Below are 14,476 nucleotides of genomic sequence, written 5' to 3' on the forward strand. Positions count from 1 at the left end.
GGCTTGATTATAGTGATACTTTCTCTCCCATGACTAAAGTAGCATCTATTCGTCTCTTTTTGTCCATGGTTGTTGTACGTCATTGGCCTCTTTATCAGTTAGACATTAAGAATGCTTTTCTCCACGGTGATCTTGAGGAAGAAGTTATATGGAGCAACCACCTGATTTTGTTGCTCAAGGGGAGTTTAATGGTTGTGTGTGTAGATTGCGCAAGTCACTATATGGTTTGAAACAGTCCCCTCGAACTTGGTTTGGTAAGTTCAGCACAATTATTCAGGAGTTCGGCATGACTCGTAGTGAGGCTGATCACTCTGTGTTTTATCGGCATTCTGCTCCTAATCTGTGTATTTATCTAGTGGTTTATGTTGATGATATTGTTATTACTGGTAATGATCAGGATGGTATTACTAATCTGAAGGAACATCTCTTTTAGCACTTCCAGACTAAGGATCTGGGCAGATTGAAGTATTTTCTAGGTATTGAGGTCGCTCAGTCTAGCTCAGGTATTGTTATTTCACAGCGGAAGTATGCCTTAGACATTCTTGAGAAGACTGGAATGATGGGTTGCAGACCTATTGACTCTCCTATGGAGCCGAATGCTAAGCTTCTGCCTGGACATGGGGAGCCTCTTAGAGACCCTACGAGATATAGGAGGTTGGTTGGCAAATTGAATTACCTCACAGTGACTAGACCTAACATTTCTTTTCCGGTGAGTGTTGTAAGTCAGTTTATGGATTCTCCATGTAATAGTCACTGGGATGCAGTTGTTCGCATTCTTCGGTATATAAAGTCAGCTCCAGGCAAAGGATTACTATTCGAGGATCGAGGCCACGAGCAGATTGTTGGGTACACAGATGCTGATTGGGCAGGATCACCTTTTGATAGACGTTCTACGTCTGGATATTGTGTTCTAGTAGGAGGTAATTTGGTCTCGTGGAAGAGCAAGAAACAGAATGTAGTTGCTCGATCTAGCGCCGAAGCCGAATATCGGGCCATGGCTATGGCGACGTGTGAGTTAGTTTGGGTCAAGCAGTTGCTCAAGGAGTTAAAGTTCGGAGAAATCAGCAAGATGGAACTAGTGTGTGATAACCAAGCTGCTCTTCATATTGCGTCAAATCCGGTGTTCCATGAGAGGACTAAACACATTGAGATCGACTGTCACTTTGTCAGAGAAAAAATACTTTCAGGAGATATTGTTACAAAGTTTGTAAAGTCGAATGATCAACTAGCAGATATTTTCACTAAGTCTCTTACTGGTTCTCGTATTAGTTACATGTGTAACAAGCTCGGTACATATGATGTGTATGCACCGGCTTGAGGGGGAGTGTTAGTTTATAGATATGTATAGTGTAGTCTTGTCCCACATTGGAAGAGGAGTAATATCTCCTTGTAGTGTATAGCTATAAATAGGGACCTCTTGTATTGTATTTATCATCCAATATCAGGCGGTCGAGGGTCTTCATCCACCGATTGCATTCAGCTCGGATTTGATCGACTTTTTCTCGAAGTAACCCGATCTTTTCGATCTTTTGCTGCAACTAAGACAACGAAGGGTTAACTTCCACGGTTGAGTCAGACCCATACTTTAACAGAACGAGGCTCACCTGCTTATCGAGCCTGACCCCTTCTTCACGGACCTTAGCCAAATCCGCTTAGAGGTCCTTTATAGCCTTGTCCTTTTGGCTGCAAAGAAGCCGCAGGGCATCTCTCTCACCTGAGACCTTCCGGAGCTCGGCCTCACACTGGTTAAGATCGGCTCGAAACCTACTAATGGCCTGCACAGTAAGAAACACGAGTCAAATATGGAAAAGAACAAAGAAACCAAGTATGGAAGAATCATTACCCGAGTAATGAAACGCTTAGCCTCCTCTAATAAAAAAGAAGCGTCACCAATATCGGAACCATCGTCGACTCCAGTAAAACAATCCCTAAAAGGATCCCCTGCACCAGAGCCTTCGCCGATATCGGGAGCCTTCAACTCTCGAGCTTCCTTCAACGCCTCCTCAGAAAAAGATGGAAGAGAAGGCGAATGACCCATTGTCATAGCCCCGAGCAAATCACTCGGAGTACTCCGGTCGAGACTCAGGTCTTCGGAAACAACCCCGGCAGCCACAGCCGCCATCGGCTCGGGAGCTCTGGCAACCTCGATGGCCTCCGTAGATCGGACTACCAAAGCCGAGGAGCTATTTTCTTCTTCTTCTCTCAGTCGATGGACCGAGTCAATCGAAAGGGCAATTACTTTTCTCCTCACCCTTCGAGTTTTGGGCTTGGGGTCCTCTGACCGAGAGGAAGCTCTTCGCTTCTTATCTTCCCCCTGTTTGGGGACTTGGGACTTGTTTCCTTCTTCACCGCTCGAAGGCCTCAAAGCGGCATCCCTGGTTACGCCTGCACAAAAGGAAATCGGTAACGAATATAACGCAAAGAATACTTCGAAGGAAACAAAAAACAAATCTTACCATGGTTCTTGGCCTCCCACCTGCCTTTTGCCAAATCGCGCCAAGCGCGCTCGGCGTAAGAGGAGGTCGAGGCTAACTTCCGAACCCAGTCCTCGAGGTCAGGCACCGCTTGTGGCATCCAAGGGGCAGCTGAACATCAGGGAAGGACATCAGAAAAAATCGGAAAGGGACATGAAAAGTGAACAAAAATCACTTACGGTCAAAATTCCATTCTTCAGGGAACGGCATCTTCTCCTACGGAATGAGATCACGGGTCCTCACTCGAATATAACGACCCATCCAACCCCGATCCTTGTCTTCATAGGTGCTCGACATCAAAGCCTTCGATGCCCGACGATGGAGTCTGATTAGTCCTCGAAAGATCTGAGGCCGATACAGTCGTATAAGGTGGTTCAGGGAAAAATCCAACCCCCCGGCTTTGATAGAGAAGAAACGCAACAAGATCACTATACGCCATAGAGAGGGAAGAATTTGGCCAAGGGTGACTTGATACATTTTGCAGAAATCAATAATCACCGGGTCGACGGGTCCCAGTGTGAAGGGATAAGTATAAACACTTAAAAAACCCTCCACGTAAGTGATAACACTCTCATCAGAAGATGGAATTTGCAACACGACCTCGGAACCCCAGTTGCAGTCTTTTCGGACGGCCTCGAGGTGATCCTCCGTTATGGAGCACGTATACATCGATACGTGTTCACATCGACCCGAAACGGAGGAAGGATTCTCCACCTTAAAATCGGTCTTCAAAGTGCACGGGCCAGGACATAGTCATGAACTGACGGCTCCACCAGCGCCTTATCATCAGACGACCGTGAGGAAGAAGCTTTCTCCTTCTGAGGTACGGTTTTGGAAGTTTTCGCCATTGATATGAAAGGAAAGAGTACAAAGGAAGGTGAAGAAATAGACAACACCAAAATTCTGGTATGGGTGGCCCCGTAGCAACGAAATAGAGAGGATAGATAAGAAAGTTTGGAAGAAGAGAAGGCGCAAAAGTGGTAAAGGTTGTATGGAAAGACTATTTATAGACTAAGGCATGACGGTTCGGTATCAGCGATAGCCGACCACCATCTGACACACATTAAATGCTTCGGTAAAACCGAGTCGATGGGACAGCTATCACATACGTCAAGATCGGGTTCGATAGAAACGTCAGCATAAATTTGATCAAGCCGCAAGGAAATCATATCGTTCCTCGCCACATCCTTTCCGAGAAACGAGGGGACTATCTGTGTACGGTCAAAACCGATTCTCAGTCATAATGGCCGGTCGAGACAATGACGTTTCAATCGAAGGGTATCCACATGACAAGCTCGGACGAATTCTGAAGTAGGGACGTCGAGCTTTGCGCTATAAACGGCAAAACTCGATATCATTATCGAGCCCGTGTTCGAATCGAATACGGGGCAACACCGATCGATACGGGCCCCGAATATCGATGCCCCAAGGCAGAACCGAGCTCGAACCAAGACTGGGGGTTCGACCTAACACCGAGCTCGAGCCAGTGCCAAGCTCGCAGACAAGAGCCGTTACAACCGCACCGAGGGAGAGAATCTTGGCGAGAATCAAGGAAGAGACAAACCATCATGGGTCCTCCACTATATGCATTATTTTAGTATGTTGTTATAGATAAAGCAGCTATCATCTACTATAAAAAGGGGGATAGACTGCAATAGAGGCAAGTTCTCCAAGATACATTAAGATTTCATTGTACTTGTTTTTCTAATTCACTTCAGTCTTCCCGTCCATCATTCCCATTTTATAGCAAAAATACTTGTATTGTCATTTTGTATCAAAGGGATTCGCATACCCTTAGAACCATATCTAAATTTAACGTTATCCGATTTTTAGGGTAAACAATTAGAACATTAGTTTAAAAGTTAGTTTAATGAAGCAAAGTCCATTTATAAACTCCCCACAGAGGCTATAATTTGTGTTTTTGGAAGCACACTAAAAAATAAGGCATATTCAGCTATGCATGTAACAGTATGCAACTTGAAACAAATGATTACCTGTATTGGATGCAATTGAAGAGATCTTGCTCTTAGTGCAGGATTGGCAAATGAGACATCAGTCGGACCGGGATTAATGATGACAACTATATAGGAATAACTGGTAAAATGAAGAAAAAATATTGTCATTCAATTTTGTGATTCAGGTATCAACAGATAAAGCAGCAGTAGAAGGCCTAAAGCTGGATTAAATCTACCCACATTGGATCCAATTGAGAAAGCCCTGGAACTCCCTGATGGCCATCTTCAATGCTCATTACTATAAGACCAGGAATCCATGACGGACCAGTATTATGAAATCGTACTCTTTCCTGGTGAAAGACGTCAATTTGTGACAATCAAACTCTAAAGTAATTGCACAAAATTGAAGAAAAAGGAGACAAAATATTTACATATTGATACGTGTTTACATTCTAAACCTGGATAGAATTGGCAGTCCTTAGCCGGAAGAGTGGTGAGGAGTATCTTATTTGCACAAGGTTCGAAAAATTTTCAACAGCTGCAAGGATATGACTTTTCTGGGGCTTGTAGGATGGATCTGCTAGTCTGGGTTTGATTCTGAATATGAAAAATAAAAGTAGGACAGACTATTAGTCGGGTCACCAATTGGAAAACCATCTTTTGTATCAGAACTTCAACCAAAGAACCAGATGCAACATGCACCTTCCCTCACCCCGACCACCACCTAGCCCAAAGAAAAAGTCCCAAATCTCTCTTTTTCTTACGGGAGAAATATAAAGCTGGAATGATAGCACTGAAATCACTCACAGTGGCCAGTTCCATTCATTCTTCTCTTTCGGAGGGAGACCACCACCCCAGTTGTTAGAGTTGTAGCTAAAATCCAGCCTGCAAAATCACAACATACAAGCATTCAGTGTAACATAAGAACATTTATAAGGGAAAACCATGACTAAAAAAGGTAGGAAAAGTAAGATTTAGAACCAGAATAGATGTCAATGCCTAAATCAGAAGTTGAACAGTAAGAAGGGACATGTCCATCACGCCAAAACCATTTATCTGGCCTTAACTTTGCAGAGCAGAGATAGTAGTCATCTAAGATTCTAAATTAATAAAAGACGCTTGCTGAAGAAAATAACTTGCAACAGGGAGAGGTGGCGGACCTGTTGAACCAATCACCGGAGTTGTAAGAATCACGGTCTATTGATTTTGAGCGCAGCATTTCATCTCCAGAATGGAAAAAAGGTATTCCCTGTGAAAGGTTAGCAAGTATTATCAGTAACGAAGAGAAATATCATAACCACACAACCTTATAAGCTAGCACGATAAATATGTATTATACTTGGTTTATCATGCAAATCGCAATAGTAAAACAGTATTTCAAATCATACAAAGTTAACTAGTAAAGCTTATGAGTTGCAACTCATATTATCATTGACAGAAAGAATGGCAAAACGGTAGAAAGTAGGCAAAAGTTAAATTATAAGACGCATAAATTCTTCGAAGGATAAACTGAGTCTGACCTGAGAAAGAGCTATTACACTGGTCGCTAAGTGGTTCATCCTGCATCTCTCCTCCACAGAAATGTCCTTTGGAGTCTATCAAAGCGAAGCGACTAATTTATACCGGAAAGGAAACAATGTGATGTATAGGTGCATATTATCCATCGAGTTTGAAACCGTGTTCCACTGGTCCTCGAGGATTTCTTGGTTATCAAAAAAAGAAAAAAATGTGGCATATTGCAAGAGAAGAATATACCTTAAGACTAATGATGTCGAACAGTGTCTCATTGTCATGAGCAGAGACATAGTTAACCTGCATATAATCAAAACTATTAAGGAATGTATTACCATGTAGAACTGGGAAAATGTCTGACAAGGTTGTGATAGCGATTGCATTGTTACATAATAAAGGAGGCATAAGATATGGAATGCAATAGATACATAGCTCCTTACTGTTTCAATGGGAGAAGAAGCATATCCAACTGGCTTCCTATCATGCAATAACACTTCAGATCCTTTCACCTAGGGAAGAAGAGTAAACAGTATTCAGCGTACCATCTCCAGTGCCAAGTTATGTCAACATTCTAAAAGATAAACTATAAGCATTTTCCAAGTGGAACCAGTTTATACCAGCAAATAGAGGGGCCAAGGGGCCACTCCTTTTCTTTTAATCGGATTAAATCTTCACATTCAGTAAGGCAGCATATTAGCAAATTCGTTATCCCTAATACTAGCTTGCTGTAAAAATGATATTTGATAGAAAGCTTAGTATTTGATTTCAATAGCCACTCCAGTTGTTGTACTTCATCAGTCTCAAAAAAGATAGTTCCCTCTTGCCTCTACTAATGAGTTTATTTAGACCAGATATTAATCTAAATGCATCGTTTGAATATTAAATTCTTGCAACTGGTAGTATTTTTCGTTTAGTTTCTAAAACTCTGGAGTTTTATATCCAAAAGAAGATTCTAGCAAATGCAATTTCACATGGATATTTTGGTCAGATCGAACCTTAAAGAAGCTAAATATGATTATCTATTTGGGGCTTTTGGATAAGTAGAAAAAAAAAAAGGGGTACCCCGGTGCACTAAGCTCCCGCTATGCGCGGGGTCCGGGGAAGGGTCGGATTACAAGGGTCTATTGTATGCAGCCTTACCCTGCATTTGGATAAGTAGAAGTAAGACTGAATACATGCACTGCAAGTTTTGTCAGCGTGAGAAGAACGAAGTTGAGGTGGGACTAGATGGGATTGTAGTGCCAAAATGCCAACAATTTAGATATCAAGGTTCTTCCTTTCAAGACAATGGAATGATAGATGAAGATGTTACCCATAGGATTAAAACCGGATGGTTGAAGTGGAGAAGTGCTACCAGGGTGTTATGTGATAGAAGGATGCCTACCAAAATGAAAGGTAAGTTATATAGAACAGCTAGAAGAGTGGCAATGTTATATGGTAGTGAATATTGGGTTGTTGCCCGCTAAAGTCTAACATATTCACAAGATGTGTGTTGCAGAGATGCAGATGCTAAGATAGATGTGCAGTCATACAAGATTAGATAAAATTAAAAATAACCACAATCACCAGAATGTGCAAGTAGCACGTATGAGGATAAAAATCAGAGAATGTCACTTGAGATGGTTTGGTCATGTCTTGAGTAGCCCTACACAGTCACCGGCCCGTAGGTATGAAACTATAGTGAATCAAGGTGTTAAAAAGGGACGAGGTAAACCTAAAATCACATGGAAGGAAGTTGTCTCGAAAGACCTACAAATCCTTGGAATCAATGCAGACTTAGCTAAAGATAAGGAACAATGAAAGAAAAAGAGTCATATAGGTGATACTTACTAGTTAGGAATAAGCTTTAAATTTGTTAGAGACTTTTAATGTTATTACTATTATTATTACTATATATATATAACACTTATTTTCACTACTACTCTTATTTTATTTTGGCATGATGATGATATGAGTTGAGCTCAAAGAAAGAAGTGAGGATTCATATAGCCTACCCCAACTTTGTTTGGGACTGAAGCGTAGTTGTTGTTATATTTGGGACATAGAAAGTAGTTAATACATGCATTTATTTAGTTAAAAAAGTTTTCTTTGGTTTATTGGCTAATGATCCAATCAAAGGAACAATTGGTACAAAAGTATCGAGCTTCTTAATTGCATTAGTCATTACAAATGAATGGCAATAATTATCTTATAACTTCAAATGTAATGATTTGCAGTATCATCGCGATGTAAATATGATGCAACATAAATGGCAATCGAATCTATGGATACCTCTTCACCATCACAGTTGGATAGCACAAAATCCTTTAAGTTTGCAGCCATTCCAACCTGAAAAGCAAACATGCTCGTTTAGACAAAGAAGAACTGAAGAAATATTTAAGTCATGATAACTTTTCCACCACAAATATATGTCTTAAAAGCCATTTAAAATCTCATTGTAGTCCTCGCAAAAAGAGTATATATAGAAGGTTCTGAATCATGACAGTATTATAGCATGATTAAAATACACATAAACCGCCTATCATTTTTGATGATTTTGTAAGTAAATACACAATTACGTTGAAAGTTTCTGGATTTTTCCATTTTGTCTCAAAATAATTGTCCAATTTCCCTTCTTGATATGTGACGTCTAACTAGGATATTGAAATTACTATCTCTATCATTTCAAAAAGGGGGGAAATTGCAACATATAGCCTTTACCTCTTTATATATCCAAATTTTAGGTCTGGACAAAATGAACTAATTCTACGCCTGACTTACTGGCAATACTTGGTCAATCCAGTCCATCGTAACAAAAAGGGGTCCTTCAACTCTGACCTATGTTACATTAACTTGAATATGTCATGCCCTCTCTCTGTCTCTCTCTTAAACCCAGCCAAATCATTCTATTCGTAAAAGCTTTATATGAGTGTGGTTAAGTATCTAGTATATGTACCTTCATTTTTTCACGAGTTTTTAGTGCATTTTGAAAGATCTACTTGAAGCGCCCATATCATTGTCTCACTCAAACAAGACATCAAGGATCATTAGGACTTTAAGTTCGTAAAAGCTTTCTACTATAAGATGGTTATGTATCCAGTATATGTACCTCTACTTTTTTGCGAGTTTTAGTGCATTTTGAATCTGTCTGAAGCACCCATATCATTGTCTTACTGACACAAGATATCAAGACAAGTCATGTCACACGCATTGGAATATATTGTATTATATGGAATAGATTTCTTTGAAAAGTTTTTGGCTTTAGTTATTTGAAATATTAGTTTTAAAACGTGAAAAAGAAGCTACCATGAATCTTATTTAGCAATAGATTAATAACTTAGATTACATTGTTCCCACAGTTTCAAATTGAATGACTTGATTTCATGACTGTAAGCTTACTTTTTTGATTTTATAGAATAGCAAAAGAAAGTTGTATTCAGAAAATTACTTAATACTTTTTTTAAATATTTTGTGCAGTATAATGTGTTCAGAAAGCTTCCTTTGAGAATATTTTTCTAACACGGACTAAAACGGAAAGGGTAAATATTTTACCGGAACCAAAGGGTGTAAATAATAAGAGTGAATTGTCTTTCATGCAAATTTCTTTGGCCATTATGTGGTAAATGCTAAAATGACATGCTACTGGAATAGGGCTGAGTACCTGAATGTGATCCTTCGACACAGCAAGCATACGTTCTACATTGGCTTTATCACCAAGATCATGACCATTAGGCTGAAGAGCAGCACGTAAAAGTTATTGAGACGGTGTTGTAGATATACAATAACTATCCGTATTATGAATGGATTATTTAAAACTCAAAATAGACACATGGCAGAAATTTATCACAAGCATTATACTTCCAAATGACTAAAAGTTTACCATTACCTCCAAATAAAGGCCAGTTACAAAACCTTGGTGTAGAGGATGACCAAAAGGTGATCCACCCAGCAGAGCATCCCGAATGCGATCATTGAAGCTGGTCGTGAATCAAGAACAAACATGAATAACATTCATGAGATACATCGAGTAGGGATGGAAATATTCCCGTTTAAGCCTAAGAGCTCTTGCAAGCATTAAACCCAGCACATTGGAATTGACACCGGTACACCAGCAATCGTTGGAAAGATAATTTATGCTTTATAGCACAAATGTTCAAAGTACCATCCAGCTATGCTGCTAGGACTCTCCAAAAATGTTGTTGCACCCGTATCGAATGCTAGAGCTTCACTTTGCAATTTATGATTGGCTCAAAAGAAGAGCCAATTCACATGCAGACACACAAGGAATAGAAAATCATCTTCTTTAGACAGGGAAATTGGAAATAAACTCAGAAGTAGCACCTCCCAATTCCAGATCCAAAAAGGTTGAATTGTGATGCATTTATCCCACGTCCGTTGTTTGCCACTTCACCAAAATCCCATCCTTCACCATATCTGAAATGAAAATGTCATTAAGAATCAACTTATAAAAAGGAAACAGAGAATCAATGTAAAGTTCAAGAACAACTAAAAGTACTTAAAGGATCATGCTTTAATCCAGGTAACAGGCATAGAAGATGTAACCTTGTAGGGACAAGATAAAACTACTACCGAAAAATGACATAATCAGAATTACAAAAATTAGGATAGACAATCAATGGTAACAGTCCTTACATATAAATACTTGGTCCATCTACGCCATTTTTATCTTTCGACAAGCTATTGAGCAATGACTTTGCCTTCACCTGCATTAAAAGACAAGAATATCATATTGTTAGCACACCTAGCTTTGAGTACCACTAATTTGAAAGAGCCAATTAATCACAAATTCGAATACACAAGGAGCAGAATTAACTAATCCACTTGTTTATGCAGTTTTACAAACTACGGAATGCACAAAAGAACTGTTGCCCTACTCAGATGACCTTCAGTTAGCAGACATGCCAACAACCAGAATGATCATGTCAGCCTGTGCATGTCAACATTGTTATGTGACATCATAATTTCCGTATAACAATGTCAATTGGATATAGGTTAATCACAAAACTGCATAAGGTAAAACATTTTGGCTAACAAATCAAAACCCATAAACAAGAAGAAAAGAGAATATGCTCTTTAAGAATTAAAAGTAAACAGCCTCTTGTAATGTTGCCTAAGATCAGACCCAAATACCCTTAGGTAGTCTAAGTTGGGTTAGACAGGATAACTGCAGAAAAAGCAGTATACGTCGTGCCTACAAGATAAACATGATAGAAAATACCGCAGAGAAAAATTGTTCTTTTTTCAACACACCTTACTTGAGGGCCTTATTTTTCACTGCTTTTCATTGCATCTTTTATAATCATAAATTTTTCATCTGTTAAGTTTAAACATGGCTCAAAGTAAAAAGGCTTCCAAAATTAGCCAATGGCCCAATAAATCCACAGATCATCAGAAAGATGCAAGACAAAGACCTAAAATGACTTACAAAATTAACTATTTAACACCATAAATTAGCAAATGACAAACAAAATAGACAAGTATAAATTACTACCTCCATCACAAAGTTCTTGCCATACTTCTTTTTCTAGATTGTCCCAAAATATTCTCCATTTCCTTGAATAAAAAGTTTAATGCATTTTACATAATGTAAAGTATCACAGGACCCATTATTGCTCTTCGAAGCAAAATCTTTTCCTCTATCCTATTCTTCCACCAACAAAGGTTTATATAAGCCCAACATATTTCCAAACAAATATGTCAGAACTCGTCATTTCAAATGGACCAAATGGAGACAGAAATTTCCTATCTCGCAAAAAAACAGCTTTAAATGCTTACCATTGTACGCTTCATTATATGACCCATCAGGTCAAACCGAAATCCATCAATCTGCAGAAGACGAACATGGTTAACACATTTAATTCTGAGGATATCCCTGAAAGAGGTAAGCTCCACAATTATCAAGCACATATATATGCTCTTTCAGAGACGAATAGGAATGCATAGCGAGCAAGAAAGGGGATGTGTTATCAATTGTGTGAAATAAGCATAAGATGAAGGTAACTGATTTTATTAGTTATAAGTTGGTTTGACTCATACTAGTGTCAAACATAAGCTTCAATGTTCCTTGAGGAAATCACTTTAACAACTGTTCAGACTTTAGGCATTTTCCATGTTCAGCCATCGACATCAAGTACATAAAGCATGGTTAAGTATGATGTTTGAGCAATAAGAATTGATAGTGAGCCTGTTAAATTTATGAACCGTCTCATCTAAAAGCTCAAACTGTTAGAGAGATACACTTCTATTTATTTACTTTAGGTCTTCAATACATCCATTCACGCGTGGGGTCTTTTTCTTGGATCAAACGCGTGGAAATATTTTGTTTAGGTAGTGGTATGACTGGAATTCAGGAACTTTGTGGCTCTGTCCCCTCTAATACTATTTTAAATGTATAAACCATCTCATCTAAAAGTTTTATCTGTTAGAGGGGGGTACTTTTTACTCATTTATTACAGGTCTTCAACACAGCCTTTGGGGTGGTATACATATTGTTTCTGATAGTTTACAACAATTAAAGTTGAGATGTCATTTCAGATAGCTTAATAGGCAGTTAAGTCAACCACAAGACAATCAAGGAACCATTATTCCATTTAGCACTTGCAAGTGTCTTATTGTGCTAATTGATAACTGGATAAGGTTCATTAGTCAATCCATTATCAGAAGGACATTTTATCTCACTGAGAAAATACGTCATTTTAAGAGCCTCACGTCCTACTTGAAATCATAGGTAGCATAAAAAGCAGCAGTTTCTTCTGGGATTATGGTTGCACGGTTTCTAAATCTCCACTCCAATTCAAGTACTTTTGCTTGCTTTAGATTAGTAACTACAGTCACATGTCATAGACATTCTCTGAGTTACCTTACCAGGTTTGGGGACTCACTAGTGACATATATCCAGAACAAGATTTCAAGGCCAGACTTCAAAACTAAGCTTCTTATCATTCTTTTTTGATGAAGGGAGGGCATTATCATTAATAAGCATCAAGAAGATGCAGAACAAAAGTTACAATTACAGCTTCATGGTGTCTGCTCATATACAAAAACTAATATATAGCTAAGGAGCAGACACAATCCAAAAAGATTTCACAGCTAGATATAGGAGCCTGATTGAGCCAACCAAATATTCAGTAAGCATTTGGCTTTAAGTACATGACAAGGAGTTGAGATCCCATCAACACATCTACGATTTCTTTCATTCCAGATACACCAAAAAATTGAAGCAAGCAAAATGCTTCTCATCATTCTAATCTCCTATAGCAGCAAATCTAAAGGTGCTTCTATTCGCATGCTCATAATGGCAAAGTAGTTCAGAGGTTTTAAGATCACAGTTGGATAATGATATTCATTTGTAAAAGTTCCTAGATTCAGACTTCCCAACAAATGAAATCAGTCTGGAGCTTACAGAGGTTTCATTTGCTGGAAGATCCAATTGTCTAACTTATCGCCTAGTAATCCACATCCATCTCCCATCCGATTTTTGAATTTCAAAAAGCCTTTGATAACAACTTCATTTGACAATCTCCTTTTTCTTTTGAAAGCCAACCTCAAAAGTTAACATAAAAATTGTGGATCTCATAAAATACCAAAACAGCAAAATTGAGTTGCTACGTTCACAGTGTCCCTAAAATACGAACTATGCAGCTGTTAAACAGATAGTCCACCAAACAAAACAAGACGAAACCTTAAAACAGAAGGGAGGCGAATTTAAGGCTCTACGATGTCTTTATCCCAATTGATCGAGAAACCTGCGCCCAAAGTGCTTATGTAGCTGGTCACCGTTTGAGTAAGATCCTTAATGACTGATTCATAACCCACTAACGCTTTCAGTCTTGTGTTAAGTGTTCGCATAGCGTTCTCATTTCATAGCAAATGCATGTGAGGGTGCATGGAAATATACCTTATAATGAACTGCCCAGCACTTGAGGTCGTCAAGAATTAAGCGCTCAACCATGAAATGCTCACTGGCAGTATTGTTTACGCATGTACTATGTTCAATACCACCATCAGCATTTCTTCTTAGATAGTAACCTGGAACAATCTGTTGATAGCAGAGCCAACAAAAAGTAGGCATAAGGAAAGCAAGTTTAATGTAAGGCTATAACCATAAAGTTTAATGAGGTGAAACACAATAATTTCTCACCTTGTCTAGAACAGAGAAGTCATCAAAGTGACCACTTGCATTAATATGATTGTAAACAACATCCAATACAACACGTAGACCAATACGATTAAGTGCTTGTAAAACAATAAAGCCTTAGAGTGGCACCGGTGAATTGAACAATAAAGGTCGACGGTCTCTCCAGTATAAACAGAAAGGTTGATGGTCTATTTAGTATAAACTTAAGAATGCAGCCAAAATATGATCTTTAGAAAAAAGGACAAGAAGATATACCTGTACCATTTTCCGAAACTCAATAATACGACAAGGACCATTTGCATTACTAGCGTAGCTTCCCTTTGGAACTCCCCAAAGAACAGGATTATACCTTTTCTTAGACAGCCGATATTTTCAATTTTCAGAACACTGGTCCAGGA

The 14,476-nt window shown here is 38.9% G+C and overlaps 1 protein-coding gene across 11 annotated transcripts in view; it reads right to left on the reverse strand.

The window, feature by feature from the left end:
• LOC107762742 (pullulanase 1, chloroplastic) overlaps positions 1-14,476 on the reverse strand; it is a 32,690-nt gene that overhangs the window by 13,097 nt on the left and 5,117 nt on the right. For 5 of the 11 annotated variants that reach the window (XM_075228453.1, XM_075228452.1, XM_075228454.1 and 2 more), the window contains 16 exons: positions 14,334-14,427; positions 13,839-13,979; positions 11,717-11,767; positions 10,574-10,644; positions 10,262-10,354; positions 9,807-9,897; positions 9,582-9,653; positions 8,213-8,269; positions 6,382-6,450; positions 6,185-6,241; positions 5,950-6,024; positions 5,590-5,678; positions 5,237-5,314; positions 4,888-5,026; positions 4,670-4,779; positions 4,469-4,568 (listed from right to left, as the gene is read on the reverse strand). In XM_075228453.1, the coding sequence (XP_075084554.1) occupies positions 4,469-4,568; positions 4,670-4,779; positions 4,888-5,026; positions 5,237-5,314; positions 5,590-5,678; positions 5,950-6,024; positions 6,185-6,241; positions 6,382-6,450; positions 8,213-8,269; positions 9,582-9,653; positions 9,807-9,897; positions 10,262-10,354; positions 10,574-10,644; positions 11,717-11,767; positions 13,839-13,979; positions 14,334-14,427 (1,387 nt within the window). Of the gene's footprint in view, positions 1-4,468; positions 4,569-4,669; positions 4,780-4,860; positions 5,027-5,236; positions 5,315-5,589; positions 5,679-5,949; positions 6,025-6,184; positions 6,242-6,381; positions 6,451-8,212; positions 8,270-9,581; positions 9,654-9,806; positions 9,898-10,261; positions 10,355-10,573; positions 10,645-11,716; positions 11,768-13,838; positions 13,980-14,333; positions 14,428-14,476 lie in introns of all 11 variants that reach the window. The other 6 variants (XR_012698174.1, XR_012698176.1, XR_012698178.1 and 3 more) reach the window with 2 other exon arrangements.

The sequence above is a fragment of the Nicotiana tabacum genome, chromosome 13, assembly GCF_000715075.1.
Source record: "Nicotiana tabacum cultivar K326 chromosome 13, ASM71507v2, whole genome shotgun sequence".
Taxonomy (NCBI): domain Eukaryota; kingdom Viridiplantae; phylum Streptophyta; class Magnoliopsida; order Solanales; family Solanaceae; genus Nicotiana; species Nicotiana tabacum.